The 16,814-nt window shown below is 43.3% G+C and overlaps 1 protein-coding gene across 3 annotated transcripts in view; it reads right to left on the bottom strand.

Moving 5' to 3' along the window:
* Positions 1–315: 315 nt before the first annotated feature.
* LOC148030995 (midasin-like protein) overlaps positions 316–16,814 on the bottom strand; it is a 229,112-nt gene continuing 212,613 nt past the window's right edge. For all 3 annotated transcript variants that reach the window (XM_087684534.1, XM_087684537.1, XM_087684536.1), the window contains exons 76-78: positions 1,870–1,968; positions 1,646–1,771; positions 316–1,112 (exon numbers count right to left, since the gene is read on the bottom strand). In XM_087684534.1, the coding sequence (XP_087540660.1) occupies positions 1,074–1,112; positions 1,646–1,771; positions 1,870–1,968 (264 nt within the window). In that variant the 3' untranslated portion in view covers positions 316–1,073. The remainder of the gene's footprint in view (positions 1,113–1,645; positions 1,772–1,869; positions 1,969–16,814) is intronic.

Genomic DNA, 16,814 nt, shown 5'->3' with positions numbered 1-16,814 from the left:
TCCCTCCTCAATTGTCATATTGTGCTAGTTGACCCTAGCGTCATAATGATCACTAGTTCATTGTCTAGCCCTAACCATCAATATTTAGTATTGAATTTCTAAAAAAAGTCTAGTATTGAATCTCTAGAAAACTCCCTCATGCTTGGTCTAGTGGTACCAGCTTTTTGTAAACTTATTCCATCTTTTGTACAAGAGTGTCATAATGAATTTAGTAGTGACAATTAGATACTTGTAGACAAAGAATCTCTACTAATAATATCTATATGAGTATTTCATGATGAGGTGGATCACCTTGAGGACAGAATGTACTTCACGTGGTCCAAATATTCCACATCTGTATTATTCTTTAAAATTGACATCATCCATGGAAAACACAAACTTTACTGATTGGATGTTCCAACTAAAAGATATTATCGATCCCCTTCGCTTACTAGAAGTAATGGCCTCTCAATAATTAGAAAACATTAAGAGGATGTGAGAGGTTGTTCGTCCCAATGAAATGAGCAAGAAATTCGTGATGGGGTCATTCCGGGATCTCTGGTACAACGGTTGAAACATGTCTGCGCTTGTTGCTTGATTCACCTGGACTCAAATTTCTCAAAAGCCTTGTAAGCCTCCTTGATGTATTTGCTGTAGTCTCAGACTCTGGATATTCATGCTCTTTACCCGCCCAATGAATCATCCAAAGAAAAACACCACTTCATGTACCATCCCATCCCTGTTGCTTGCCTTCACCATTAACTTTTGTACGCTGAGATTCACCATGCGTTGGGTGCTCTTGTGAAGAAGATTGATGAGAAACAATCAATTGAAAGGACACTATTTGTATGCCATGCTTCGAAAATCAGCAATGCCAATACAGCTGAACACTGCCTCTGATTCTGCGCTCCAACGGATACTACCGTGTATGTGCTGCTGCACTTGCTGAATCATGAGTTCTATAGACTGCATTTTACGCATGCTCCATGCGTGCTGACCTCTGGGTCAATTCAGACCTCTGCAGCAAATGAAGCCATGAATCCTACCACGCGTTGGGCTTGCCAAATTATGAATAGAGTGCATTTTATACATGCTCAAATGTGTGCTGCTGACCTTTGAGCTAATTCGAACCACTGCAGCAAATGAAGCCACGAATCAGTGAATATTCGAGTCATTCTCAGAAAGAAGGCAAAAGACTAGTCCATCTAGCATCATCTCACATTCTACTTTGTTGTGAATTAATCACGTACAATCACTTTAGAAAGTGGTCATAATTATCCACCTGAAGCCATATAAATCAAACAGTCTTGATATACTTGCTGAATGAAATTACTGAAAGAATGTTGCATCTATTAAGCTGTTCACAAGCTTGAGCGTCTCACGCGCCATGGTAACTTAGCCTACAGTCGCACAGGCTCGCATTTCTAGAAAAGTCCTCCCTAGCACTAGCATAATCCACAAACATAAACCATCTTTGGAACAATGCAACTGACCTTAACAAAGCAAAAATCTTTACACCACAAGAAAACAAACTAATTTGGATGTCTCTTAAAGAGTCTGATACTTTATTCAACTGCAGTTTCCCAAAATACCGACATTAACTAATTAAGAAGACCGCACCCATTACAGGGAAAAAGGTTGATAAAATCAAGTGCTGGAAGAGTACCTGTCGCAGCAAATCAGCAAGGGTCCGTGGAAGTGCCTCAATATCTTTAAGAAGGATATAATATGGGAATGGAAAAGTGTCAATATACTTGGAGAATGTAGGAGCTCCATTGCTAAAAGATACAGACTGAAATACAAACCAACCATGTTAAATCTTTTGTATAGAAAGAAATTTTGTCATGTTAACCTTTGTTATACTAGAACTAGCAGAGTCCATTTGTGCACCTGTACATCCATAATGGACTCTTCTAAATTGTCAAGTATGATAAAGGCCAGCATCTGTCCTCTGCTACCAGCTTCTCGGATACAACGCTGTAAAGTTTCCTGCATATGTACCGGATGGAATTAATCAGTTTCAAGGACCTGTGTCAAACTCAGCACCTATTGGTTATCCATGAAATATGACCATAAGGCTGTTATCCTTCAACATGGATTTCCAAGATTATCACAAAGACAACTATTATATGATCCTAAGATGAACCTTAAGTTTCAAATATCTGTGACACCACGAATCAGCAATTAACTAATAATAAAAGCCAGCATCTATTGGCCGTGTCCATGAAATGGAAGTTAAAAATCTTGGTTTCATGCTAGGCCTATTATCATTTAAATGAACTTCCAAGGCTATTGTTCCAAGACCTGTGCTATGAATTATTTCACAATCATTTCTTCTCTTTGAGTTCAGCTGTGCTCTACATTCTCTGGTCCTAGATGAGCTGAACTACAGCTCACCAGCCCCCAGCTGATTCCACCACCACCCCCACCCCAGCCAGCTTCCTTCTCCCCCGCCTGACCTGCACCACCTTGCACCACTCAGACACCACATGCTGCTGTTCCTGGATTTGCCTCTTACCCAAGCCCCGTGCCACCTGCTCTTCAGCCACTGCCAGCAATCTCCAGCCCTGCAGCTCCCTCCCTCAGCTCTGATTTGATCCCTTAGCCTGTCAGCTTGCACCCAACTCTCTCAGCCCTGCATTTCTGATCAGTTCCTTGCCTCGCTTCACTGCTTCCCAATAGCAGCCTCCCCCTCTACTTTTGCAGCCCGCCTCCAACTCTTCCCAAGCCTCATCCATTTCTCCCTCCTCAAATTTCCCCTCTCATTCAGCATAGGAATCATCTCGATAGGTTTTAAAGGCGCATTAATTTTTAACATTCAAGCTCATTAAACAGCCTGAAAACTGAAAAGTACAAGTGTGCTTCAATGTCCCATAAGCCAAACCTTAAAGTTCGGTTGGTCCTATCTCTAAAAATAGAGAATGTGCTAGGTCACTTGCATACCTTTTGCCATCCAGCAGTTAGAGAGTTTCCAGCTGCCACCTTGCTCATCATGTCCTGGTGGACTACTGCATTTACATCAGAACAGGCCACACTGCTGTTGCTCATTGCCTGGAGGCCATCCACACTGCTGATGCCAACTTCTACTGGTTTCATTGTCTACAGCACCCCCTTATCATCGCCTAGCTGTTGGTTTGCTCCTGGTGACTATTGATCAAACTGTCTTGACTGCTTCATCATCGTCCATATTGCAGCTGCTAGTGGTGAGTTTTCAGCACTTTCTTACATCTTCTACTCTGACTGGTGGTTACTGCACTCGAGTTCCATCTCTAGAAATCAACTCCCACGAGACTTATTGACCGTTGGATTGCTTTGCTTTTGAGCATTGTGTACATTTATTCATTCATTAAGCACACATTATTCATTCAATTTTCAATTTCTTCCCTATTTTGAATTTTGTGTTTCTTGTCTGAGTTATTATGTTTTAGTCGTGTTTGTTACATTGTGCATTTTTTTAGTGTAAACCCTAGAATATCTTCACATGGTATTAGAGCTGGTGCTCCATTGAAGAGTGTATTGCAGATATCATGGAGACTTGGTTTGTAGGAGATATACTAGCAGCATGTAACCAACTCAAAATGGTTGAGACACCTTATGCTTGGAAAGCCATTGTATCTTAGAAGGCTTCTCCTTCATTAGAGGCCTTGAGGTGGCATTACACTCTGAACAAGGAGGAAAACACATCCTCTCCCTCATCTTCATGCACCTTACCCAATGTCGTGCGGAGGACATACATTTCAGAGAATTCATGCATAGCATATGTCCTCACTACACACATTTGTTTTTATTCCAGTCTCCATGAGTTGTGCAATAGTCAATGTTCTATGGTAAGGCTGGACATCTCTCCACAGAGGGAGGACATATGACATTCAAGATGACTCATTAAGCCATCTTCATTACAGCCAGGCCTAGAGGGAGGTCTGTATAATCCTTTCAATTTGTATTAATTGAAACCCTTCTTTATTTCTCCTTTTGTTGTGCAAGAATTGGATGTAAGTTACCATGGAGACCATCACCAGTATCCGTATGTTAATGTCTATAGACGAGGCTCTACATGCACACTTGCATCTTTTGAAATACCTGTTATATTACCTTCTACTTCATTTGAGTATGTTGTTGGTGCTAATCAACCATAATTCCTTCCCGCCCCTCCCACTTCTCATGATAATTTTGCTGTCAAAAGCTTAGAATTAGATTCGACAGTTCCATAATCCACATTAGCATCAATTTCACAAATGTCAAGTACAATAGGATTAGGGTTTTCTATTTCCACTCCGCCTCCATTTTCTTTTTCAGGTTCCACATGTGAGCTACCCATTGTGCATGCCACTCTACGCTCTTACTACTTTATTATTGTGAATGCCACCCATACACCATAACTTACACATACCTCCAAGTAAGTGGACTTGTCTATCCTAGAATTGTTGTGTTGGAGTGTGCTTGTCTAATATAGAACCGTTGTGTTGGGTATAGGACATTATGAGCTGAGTTCCTCACCAGTGACTCTCTAAAGTCAAACGACAATTAGGTTATGTTGTTTTTAAACAAGCTTTCTCCAAGATACTTGCACTTCATGCAACAAGTCGTTTCCTTGCTCTACCTACCCACAAACCCTCTCCCATATCGTCTACTTTAGAGGGGGCTCTAGTATCCTCTTCTTTGGAAGGGAAGTCTAGAGGTGGTGAGAACTCTCAAGAAGGGAACACAAGTCCTAACAAGGGTAATGCCCCTTCTTAAAGAGATCCACAAAATCTAGACGTATTTGGCAGCAACTTTCTACAAGGAATAGGTTTCGCACTCATTCCTAGCACTCAAGTCATGTAGACAAGGGCTGTCATAACAAGGCCCAAGGTCTTTCACCTACATCCATTCCATAGCCAACCACAACTGCACCCATGGGTGGTACTCCCATTGGGCAGCCAAGAGGGGCTTCTCCTACAGCTACTTCCCCTATTTCACTTGGTATCCACCCACCTTGGTGGCACATCCCTAGACATGTGGCATATGGACAGTCCTCTTAGTCAACATCATTCAAGGAAGTCAAAGGTCTCACTTGTCTTACGTACCAATCATATTAGATTTCACACCACAAACTAATCTAGCCACTCTTAAGTGGGCTTGAACCATTTCTCCACCTTGCCATGACTTTTCTTGTCAGAGACCTTGTCATGAGGATGTGAAATTTTATTGCTTTGCTTAGCATTTGATTAAAAGTTAATCAAATGTGTAGATGTTGCAAGTCGATTATTTCACAATGTGGAACCCAAGATCCCAAGATATAAGTTGATACCCCAAAGGCAAAAGTTGTAATAAGTTATGTCCGACAAGTACTAATTGGTACCCGATGTCAGATTTGGGCCTAGATTAAATTATTAGCCACCAATGTCAGTGGTGACCTTGGTACTAGGCACTATTTAATTAATACATGTCTAAGGGTCATCGACATCCCTTGCTTGTATATCTTCTTATTTGCATTGTATAAACTTTACATCATCTTTATAAAAGGTCAATTAGGCAAGTTAACTCCCTTCCATGAGGTGCACTGACCAAGTGGCACCTTGCTACATAAGATTTCTCTTTGTTTTGTATAGCATTCTTAAATGCATCTCATTATAGTGCAAAGCTTCCATGAGCACCTGCTATGAGCCTCAAGCAATCTTTATATGTGGTCAACTCATCTAGATGCGTTTTTACCCTTACTTCATCGTCAATACTCTTAATGATGGGTGTGTACACGCCTTTTTGTTTATGATTTCTATGAAAATCATACAAGGCCATCCCTTTACCAATGGACATGAAAAATACTATTTTAAAAAAGTTCAAGAAAAATCCTTCAAGCTCTTGAGAGAACATAACCATTGCTTCTATAGGCTTAGTAGGTTCTTGGGCAGCCGACAAGCACCCGATCCATTGGCTACTTTGAAGTGTTATTTCTCGAGGTGAAAGAAGTGGCCTATCAAAAGGAATAGAAATGGCACAGTAGAAAGGGACAAACAATATATTAATAAGGAATCCTTGTATTCAAGAAATAGAAAGACACAACATGTAGGAATATCTAAAACTACACCCTTGTATTCAAGAAATAGAAAGATACAACATCTAGGAATATCTAAAGACTACACCCTTGTGATACTGTATGTATGAGGATTCACCATTAAGCATAGAGACTCACATGTAGAGTGCATTCCAAGTTGTGCTCAAGTCAATACTATAAAAAATGACAAAGAGACCAAAGAGATAATAGGGTTTGTGGGAAGAAACCTGAAGTGTGTACGACAAACACACAGAGAGAAGAAAAACTCTAAAACACAAAACAACATGGTGATGATGCACTGAATCATGCTATGAGAACAAAAGCTGATACAACGAAGCTAAAGCTCAAAAGATGACTGCACTCTCCTGTCTACTTAGGCGGCATCACCTGTGGGAATTTGCATAGGTGTGAAACACAATCCTTTAGGCAACGGGCTATTGAACTAATCACTAGAAGATGAAGGACAATTGTGGAGGGAGCAATGAATCACAGTCCTATGATGCCGTTCAAGATGAGGAAGATGATCACCAATTGTTGAGGGAGTGAACCACAATCCTCCGATATTGAGAAGATGACACTTGAAACCTTCGAGCTGCAAATGCTGATGTCTAGAGTGATGGGCTGCAAGACGCGAAGAAAGAATAGCCTAGATACTAGCAACCGATTCCAAGGATGGTCGCCAAGTGTAAGGATGTTGTCACCATGTGCTGGGATTGATGGCACACAAAGGGAACGCCTCTAGATGCAAAACACAGATCTCAGCAAGTAGCTAGGCTCATAGGAGCTAGCCATCTGATGGAGAGCCTTTGGATGCAGCAAAGGCAAGGAAAGGGAAGAGGCTAGCTAATGGAGATTGACATTTGATGAGGAAAAGCTAATGGCTATTGAGGAAAGATGATGCCACGTTGAGTGAAAAAAGGCTATAAACTGCGATATCCTTCGATAGGGGTATGGGTAGTACTAGTGTGAGAAGAGAAGAGTGTTGAGGTGATAGAAGAAGAGGGGTGAAGAATGATTGAAGTGGGGTGTCAAATGAATGAAGTGATTGCCTATTTATAGGCATAAGTTGTCTAGAGTGGCAAACTAGTGAGTGAGCACCCACCAGAAAAGTGACCAAAATGTGGTCACTAGTCCTTTTTAGGGTTGTGAGTGTGAAACTGTAAATTAAGTGTGTAAACTAAAGAAGTGGTTTGTCAACAAAGAATTGGCTGACATGAAAATGGAAATAGCCAAGATGCACGAGATGCTAAGACGACTAACACGCCCACACGTCTAATGCGTGTACTGTGGCAGAAACCACTTGCCGGCCCAGTGTTGAGACCCCAAGTCACAACCTTGTGCTAACTGCAATAGGTTTGGTCACGACGTTGCGCATTGTAGATTGCCTAGAAGACTTCCGTACTCACAATCATACAATCAACCTTACCTAGCAAATAGGCTGCAACAATTCTTTGGAAGGGGAGCCCCATTGGCCCTTCCCGCACCAAACAACGTTAAGCCGGCTGTTCCTAGAACGGACATAAATCCTACTAGAATACCTAGACCACCCGATCCGTATGTGACCCATCCACCAAGCAATGCTCCAATCCACTATGTGGAAGAGACAAATGAGGAAGAGACTTACGTATACCCTTACGTCTTCCACGACGATGAGAGCAACGCAATCCTTATGGACTATAGACCAATACCGATGATGGCATTAGGTAGGGAACAAGGTAGAGGTCTAGGAGGGAAAACCCAAGAACCAATCATATGTTGGACTTGTGGTCACCCAAAACACGTCTCACTACGCTATCTTGAAAGGGAGTACCAAAATAGAGACAAGGCTGACCTAAGGTGCCCTGTGTGCGGAATCACTCATCTCTTCGTTGATTGTCCAAAGCGAAAACCATCCTCGAGTTCGGCTAACGTGCCATCCGTGCCATTGGGATTGTTCGGTGTCGAGAATTTCGATGGGGAGGCTACACCTATCCCATTGCATGTCATGACCCATGCATAAACGAAGCAGCCCGGTATATCAGTGCTAGGTCCTAGCAATCTTGACGCAACCTCGATCGGAAAGAAGAGCCCTAGGCGAAGGAAGAAGAGACCTGAAGCTAAAGTCATGCTCAAAACTGAGAGTGCCACAATGCTACCTACTAGAAAAAAAGTCACTGACACTGAGACAGAGACATCAGTCCCAAAGACGGCTGAAAAGGAAAGTGCTAAGGTCAAGGAGTACCCCAACCCAAAGTGCCAACTAGAGGCCATCGAGAAGGTGAAGAAGTGGGTAAAGGAGGCCCAAGGACACCTGAAAGATGCTGAACCTATCTTATAGAGGATGAGATCGAGGATCTCTCCAACATAAGCACGCCAATCTCACCCCCTCGACCAAAATCGAGAGATGCGACTGCGCCACAAGCAGTACCACTTAGATAAAGCCTTAACGCTACGAGCCAACAAAACAATCACGGCCATTGGCCAGGACAATTTGGAATATGAGAAAGATGAGCAACCAACGACCTCCTCACCACTCTAGTGACCACCCTTGTGACGCTAAGCCTGGGAGATTTGCTTAGGTAGCATCCGACTCTATATCAAGACTTGAAGCAGTGGGTTGAAGGATCACGAGAGCAAGCTGCTGTAGATCTACAAGAACATGAGACAGAGAGACAGATACCGAGTTTGATGTTGCACTCCGTGCCTAAGTCCTTGCACGTTAATGCTTTTTGAGAAGGCACCGAGATGCATGCAGTCTTATCGGTCTTACCCCTAGGCAACACAACAAGGAAAGGGATTATAGACATAGGGGCCGGAGTTAGTGTATTGTGCTACGCAGTGCTCGAGACTTAGGGTAATCCACCTATCGAGACTTCTAGGTTCAATGTCAAATTAGCTAACGGAATGAAAGTTAAGCCATTCGGGGTGCTAAAAAACTAGCCAGTGAAAATCGCAGAAGTCCAATTCTCAATTGACTTTATAGTCATGAAGGGAGTGGACTACAATATCCTATTGGGCCGACCCTAGATGCATAATGCTAGAATGATCAAAGATTGGGGGAATGGTCTCATCTTCCTAGGCACTAGAACCAAAGCCGTAAGGGTAGAAATGGACTCCTGGAAGACTACACCAGCCGACCTCGACGCCGTTTCCGCGATGCTTAAGGATGATGCTCATATCAAGAAATCCTACGAGCCCCTGACTATGTATATCTCATGACGTGAAGGGTGATGCGCTTGGTTGGAACATATAGGAATCATAGACTTTGAATAAGCAGGCCTAACCCAACCAGGTGTCACGCCAATGCTTAGAACAGTCACCCTTTCAACTACGACCACTGGGAGAGACTACCTCTTCTAGCAAAAAAGGGGAGTTTGATTCTGAATCGGAAGTGAGTTCATAGAGCGACCCAGAAATACCTAGGCCTTCTGAGTCGGAAGTGAGTTCATAGAGCCACCCAGAAACACCTAGGCCTTCTGAGACTAGCCGTACCAAGGGGAACCTACCTGTCCACCTGAGGCGTAGATGGTTAAAGAAAAAAAGGGCAAAACAGTTGAAGGACGCACGAGCAGACGAACAACAAAAACCACAGGACCTCCCTAAGAGATTTGTGAAGTTCAAGAAGGGTGATAGGGTAGCGATCCTGCTGAGTGCCAAATGTCAAGGGCAAGCAAGGGAACCCATCGAGAAACCTGCCAAAGTCAAGGAGAGGTGAACCTAGCCCAGGAAGGGGAGACACCCCGGCCTATCTTTATTGCCGATGACTTGACGGAGGAAGAGGAGATGAGTCTCGTTGCTCTCTTGCGAGAGTATATAGACGTATTCACTTGGTCCTTAGAAGAGCTTAAGGGGGTAGATCCAAGTGTAGTGACTCATAGCATACCCATGACGCCAGACCCAATGCCGGTCAAGTAACGACCGTACCCTCTAAATCCAAAACACACTCATGCGGTCAAGGAAAACATTGACAAGCTGATGAGAGCGGGATTTATCTACGAAATTGAGCACACACACTAAGTGTCACCCATAGTCATTGTAATGAAGAAAAACGGAAAGATTAGAGTGTGCGTCAATTACAAGAATGTGAATGCTGCCACTAAGAGAGACAACTACCCATTGCCACACATCGAACATATGCTCGAGAGAGTGGCGAGGAAAGAGGCCTACAGTTTTCTAGATGGCTTCTCTAGATACAATCAGATGCAAGTGCATCTTGACGATCGGCATAAGATTGCATTCGCTATTGAGTGGGGTGTCTTTGCCTACATAGTCATGCCCTTTGGGTTGACTAATGCTCCAACCATCGTTCAACGCCTTATGTGCACAATATTTAAATATATGCTTAGGAAAGAGTTAAAAGTCTTCGTAGACGACTTGTGTATTCATTCAACCTGAAGAGAACACTTAGACAAACTCCGAACAGTTTTTGAATAGTGTCGCCTATATCGTCTCTCTCTGAATCCCTTAAAGTGCCAGTTTTGGGTAAAGCACGGATACATCCTAGGACACGTGGTGTTGAAGAACGGCGTTGCCACGGACTTTTCGAAAGTCAGGGTCATTATTGATCTTCCACCCCCAACCAACTATAAGGGAGTTCAGTGCTTCTTAGGACATACGAGGTATTATCGGCAGTTTGTACTGAATTATGCATTGAATCCTAGACCTCTCTACAAATTGTTGATTATATTCGAATGGATTGAAGAATGCCAACGCGCATATGAGAAATTGAAAAAGGCTCTGACCACAGCACCAATTCTACTAGCCCCACATTGGACCATTACCTTCCACGTGTATATTGATGCTTCGAAATTCGTTGTGGGGGCAGTGTTATGCCAACCTGACAAACACAATCTCAACTATCCAGCGAGCTTTGCTAGCACACAACTCAGTGAGACCGAGATGAACTACTCGACAATAGAAAGAGAAGGTCTGGCCATGGTATTTGCCCTGAAGAAGTTTCGGCATTATTTATTAGCCACGCCTTTCACTTTCTTTGCGGACCATCAAGCCTTGCTATATTTAATAAACAAACCTTGTGCTTCTTTGTTTATCAATATAGCAAGGCTTGATGGTCCGCAAAGAAAGTGAAAGGCATGGCTAATAAATAATGCCGAAACTTCTTCACGGCAAATACCATGGCCAGACCTTTTCTTTCTATCGTCGAGTAGTTTATCTCAATCCCAATGAGTTGTCTGCTAGCAAAGCTCACTGGATATGAGTAATCCTAACACCATATATAGCTACACAATGACCCGCCTAATGATGCGAGCCAACCTTCTACCTTCCTTTTGTCTAGCTATTCTTGAGGATATGAGTGACAGCTAATTTACCCACTGTAACCACCCATTCCTCTCCACCACCTCTCTCCATGTTTGCTTGAACCTTAAGGGTTACATACTGAGTTGAAATTTTTTTAGTTACTCCATTAAATCCCCTTCCCCACCACATTCTGATGATGATAACTAGCAATTAGCTACTGCTAGAATTATGTAACTCGGCACGCAATTTATTTTTTATTTTTTTAACAAAGAAAAGAAAAGAGAATGCCAAACACAAAGACAACTAACAAATAACAGTGAAAGGAGCACACAACATGTCCAAACACAATTCGCGGCACATAGCTCATAGTCACTGCACCTAGGGGTCCTCAAGTTAGGCACGCCTCGTAGCCTTGGTCAGCCGGTTCCATTCCTAAACCCCTAGTCCTTTTCAACTCTCCACTTCACGCTTAGGGCACCTCAAGGGTAGGACATGCCTAGGGAGATAACGCTTGCCTATGGTCAGACATGTCACCCTAAGCTACATACACCGCACGTTCCTTCACACGAACGGGGTTCTCAAGTGTGAGATATCACCCAGGCTTGTATGTGGTTAGACCTAGCTCCCCGTTCCATCAATACGAGCACAAAGCATTGCGCGGTGAGATAGACACTCCCCTTAGGTAGAGCACTTTCTTCTTTCAGGTACAACAAGATATTGCAAACCACCAACTTCGAAGGCCCCCATCATCCACTCGACATAACTTGGGTTCTCCATCCAAATCATTACCAAAGCTTCCCAATCAACGGAGTCTACATGTGGCCCTATCATCACCCCACCTTTCCACAACAAAGAGCTCGAAGTGCCATTGAACTGGCACTCGTCTTGGAGGGGGGTAATATTAACCTCGATTCGAGATGGTGAAAATTTGAAGCAAAGAGCGGAAAAATGACAAAAAAAAAAACAAAGGTGCAAAGGCGTCCTCTAAAACGAAGCTAAGGCAAAAATTGCAATTTTAAATGGAAGGCGCTTCAAAAAACTCTAAAAACTCTTATAAAAGAGTGCCAGGCTCCCTCCTGTGCCATTTATAAAAGAATAGAAGGGTGTAGGGTTAAGGCATGAGGCAAGAAGAGGAAAATAAGAAAAAGGACCTTGCCACAACGGTTGGTCATGTAAAAAGGGATGGGTGCCCATGGGATTTTAGAGCTTGTATATAAAGTTCAAAAAAGTGAATGGAAGCTCTTCTTTGGTGTGTGGCTAGCAAGAGTCCTCTCTTCTTCTCTTCACTTTGCTTGTGCGTGCGCTCTTGAGAGGGAGTGAGTGTGTTGAAGTGAGAGATCAAGAGGGTAAAGCTCTTCACCATCTTCTATTCTCTTCTCTTCTCTTTCCTCGCGTGCGCGCGCGGCTATGGTGAATGAAGCTCGATGGAGGAGACTGGAGGATGCCTGAGCTAGCATCTAGGATCGTGGAGCTACCAGTGTGTGCAAGGGAGGAGGCAACTCATTTCCGCATTGAGGTAAGCTTATTACACTCGTAGGTTCGAAGGTCCCTTGGCTAGATGAGAGATAGCCATTAGAGCTCGTTTGAAACGCTTGAAACAATAAGCAATCCATGGGTCTTGGCGGTTGAGTGTGAGCACCCTTCATAACGATGCCATGCAACATTAACTTAATAAAATTCAGGACTTGCATGAGTAGTTAATGAATGTAGATGAGCATTATTCTGATGTATAGTTGATCTATACTACTCTCAATTCCTTGCCACTCTCTTATTTAGCCTTTTGCATAGCCTTAAATCTCACGATGAGAATTTCTCCGCGATCACTTACCTTTCTTCAGTTGGTTACTTTGCTCCTAGAAGAAGAGCAAACAAGATAGAACACTGGGATGAATGTTATAGCCTCTGAACAAGCTTTTATAGCGAGACAAAAGGGCAAGGGCAGCAAGTCTAAAAAAGATCCATAGAGTTTTGGAATTTCACAAAGGAACAAGAAACAAGGAAACACCCAAGCCAAGAAGAGCACGTGCATTATTCTAATAAGTCAGGTCATTACATTACGGAATGTAGAAGCGCATTGCCAAGGAGAAGGAGTTAGGGATGTTTGATTCTGATGAATCTTCTACTGCTACAAAGTCCACATCTTTTGTTCTAGACCGTGACTACTATTTTTACACTTGTAGTTATGACTCTTTTGGGGTTGACATGGCATTTAGATCTACTGACAATGCTAGCACTTGGTTCTTTGATAGTGGTGCTTCTAAGCACATTACATCTTGCAAGGATTTCTTTTCCTTTGTTATTGTAGCTTCTGTTAACAAGTTTGTGCAATGTGCCAACAATGCATCTTACCCTATTAGAGGTGTTGGGAAGATTGTCTTGAGAGCCATTGATGGCTATACTCTTGGTTTACAAGATGCATTATATGTGATAGGAATAAACAAGAATTTAGTATCCATTTCTTATTTAGCAAAATCTGGAACCCAAGTCACATTTGATAATGATAAATGCACGGTCAAGGATAAGGAATTCTTGAATTTAGCACTCACTAACACATGATATCATAGACTTAATGAGTTAGATACTCACTCGATTGATCAGTTAGTTTAGTTGGCATCTACTATTACTCGTAGAGTTCTTGTTGCTCACATGGGACATGTGAACTATGGCAATTTGATGTTATATAGCACACTCAGATATTGGAACGCTTACCTCTCTTGGAGAGACCTCTTGAGCACATTTATGAGGGATACATATCATGCATACAAATTTATGTGGACCCATGCAAACAAAGTCATTGGATGGATGTTATTATTTCATCACCTTCATTGATGACTTTACTCATTTTTGTTGGGTTTATTCATTGGTCAAAAAGTCAAAAGTATATGATATATTTTCAGCTTTTGTTGTAGTTGCTGAAAATCAACCTGGCTCTAGGATTAAGATTCTCCATTTGAACCGAGGGGGGGAGTATATGTCTTTCTTACTGAATAATTTTTTGAAGCAAAAAGGCATTGTCCATCACTATACTAAAGCATACACTTTGTAGCAGAATTAGGTTGTAAAAAGGAAGAATTGGTCACTCATGGAGACGGCCAAATGCATGGTGAAAGCTAAGAGTTTGCCACATGGTTTTTGGATGGAAGCAGTTATGTGTCCTTGTCATGTTTTGAACAAGTGCCCTACCAAGGCATTACAAAATGTCACGCCTTTTGAGGTTTGGAATAGCTGAAAACCTTTAGTTTGCCACTTTCATACTTTTGGGTGTCTTGCATATGCTCATACTCCCAAGGTACTAATAAAGAAGTTGAACAACAAGGCTGCCAAATGCATTTTTATAGGGTACAACAGTGAGAGCAAAGGATATAGATTGTATGATCCTATCTCCAAGAAAGTATTTGTCAGTAGGGATGTGGTCTTTGATGAAAAATCAGAATTATGCATTGTTGGTTTTGATACATATCAAGTTACCAATGCTATGTTTTAAGAGCTACTGCTCATTTCTTTTGGTAATACAACTGGAGTTTCAGTAAATGAATACAATGTTCGGCCAGCTGCTCCATTGAGCAATACAAAAATCAACCTATGCTGATCTAAATATTCACAAAGATGCTGAATTTAAGGTTTAGAAGGAGCTTGTACATAATGAGGCTAGGCAGATGCCTAGATGGTACTTGCAAACTATGAAAGATAGTCATAGTCATTTGGATGCTCCTATTGTTGGTTGTACTAGAAGACGAGCTCATTTGCATGATCATGCTAATACGATGGAGTTTGTTATGGCAACGCGCATACTTGATGATGAAGAGCTTGAATGTTTTGAGGATGCACAACAAAGTGTGCATTGAATGGCGGCAATGCAAGCTGAATTTAATTCTATCATAAAGAATCAAACATGGAATTTAGTGACATTGCCTGTTGGAAAGAAAGCCATTGGCACAAAGTGGATCTATAAGCTAGACAGAAAAGCGAATAGATCCATTCATAAGCATGAAGCCAAGCTTGTGGCCAAAGACTATGTGCAAAAGAAAGGCATTGACTATGAGGAGACATTTGCTTCTACATCCCGTATGACTACCATTCAGTCTAGGGTTGCTTTGGCTATCCATCATGGTTGGACGGTGCACTAGCTTGATATTAAGACAACATTTTTACATGGGGAACTTCAAGAAGAAGTGCAGCAGCCCATTGGTTTTGCAGTTGCAAGATCCGAATACTTGGTATGCAAGCTGAAAAAGGCTTTGTGCAGTTGAAAGCAAGCTCCACAAGCTTGGTATGCCAAAATTGATGCCTTCTTACTCAACCGCTAAGAGTTCATTAATAGCCCATCAAAGTCTTCTCTTTATGTATGCAAAGAGGGGGGATCCCACCATAAAGCTAAGAGTTCATTAATAGCTCCCACCATAAAGCTGCCCCTCCCTCCCGCCTAGTACATTCCCCCTGCTCTAGCACATCCCCCTCGCCCTAATCACCTCCACGCCCTAGTATTGGCCACATCCGAGCAAAGCGGCTTTGTCGACAGGCCCACGGGTGAATGTTGACAGCTTCACACGTGTGGAGAGACGAAAGAGAGGGAGACGGCAGGGGAGCCCTACAACCAGCTCCGCAGACACAGCCTCGTCAGCAGGGAGCAAGAGGGTGAGCAACACCCCCTCGACAGAGCACTCCGCAACCACCCCCTGCCCACCCCACACGGCAGGGCCGCAGCCCCCCACGTCTACCACCCGTGCCACAGACTACTGCACCAAAGAGCCCACACCCACCTCCCTTCCCCCACCTCGATATGTAGGAGGGAGGAAGTGACGAGATAGATAGAGCAGCTTTGGACTAGGGAATGGGACAAGAAGGATCGTATCGCACAGGACGTTGCAGAGGTCCTAGTCAAATCGAGCAGAATCTGCCAAGAGGCAACCATATAGGCCAGGCCGCAGAGTTGGGAAGAGGAGAGAGCACTCCGGTAGGACCTTGCAACCATGCAAAGATTATTACAGGAGGCACCACGAGATCCCACCCTCCACGCACAGAAGGTGCGAGCGCAAGCAGCCATTGCGGGCCTAGAGGATAAGCGCTCAGAGTTCTCTTTCCGCACCTCAGAAGCTTTCTGGGCGTGGAAGGGGGATACGATGTGTAAGGAGTTTTTCCAGGTGCACCAGTCTTACACCTCAGGAGAGCAGATACATAGCCTCGAAGATCAGTATGGAAGGACTTGCTCTAGCCTAGACGAGGTGATGGAGATTGCCACTGACTACTACAGTCGGCTTTTCCAGCAGGAGACAGCCTCAGCTAGAGGACAACGATGTAGACAGCAGGTCTGGGATCACATCTCGTCCCTCGTCACAGAGGAGATGAGACGCTCCCTTCTAGCCCCCTTGATAGAGAAGGAACTAGAAGAGGCTTTGCATACACAGGACGGGCAGAAATGCCCGGGAGAGGATAAGCTCTCCAAGGCCTTCTTTATTATCTACTGGGAAGTGGTGAAGGACCCCCTACTAATGGCCGTCCAGGAGATTTTCACTTCAAGACAGATGTTAGGGAGCCTTTCGAAAGGCCTTATCAGTCTTCTCCC

This window comes from Lygodium microphyllum, chromosome 9 (genome assembly GCF_053477565.2).
Source record: "Lygodium microphyllum isolate KBCC chromosome 9, Lygodium_microphyllum_v1.1.10, whole genome shotgun sequence".
Taxonomy (NCBI): Eukaryota; Viridiplantae; Streptophyta; class Polypodiopsida; order Schizaeales; family Lygodiaceae; genus Lygodium; species Lygodium microphyllum.
This window is presented reverse-complemented; position numbering and strand designations above follow the sequence as displayed.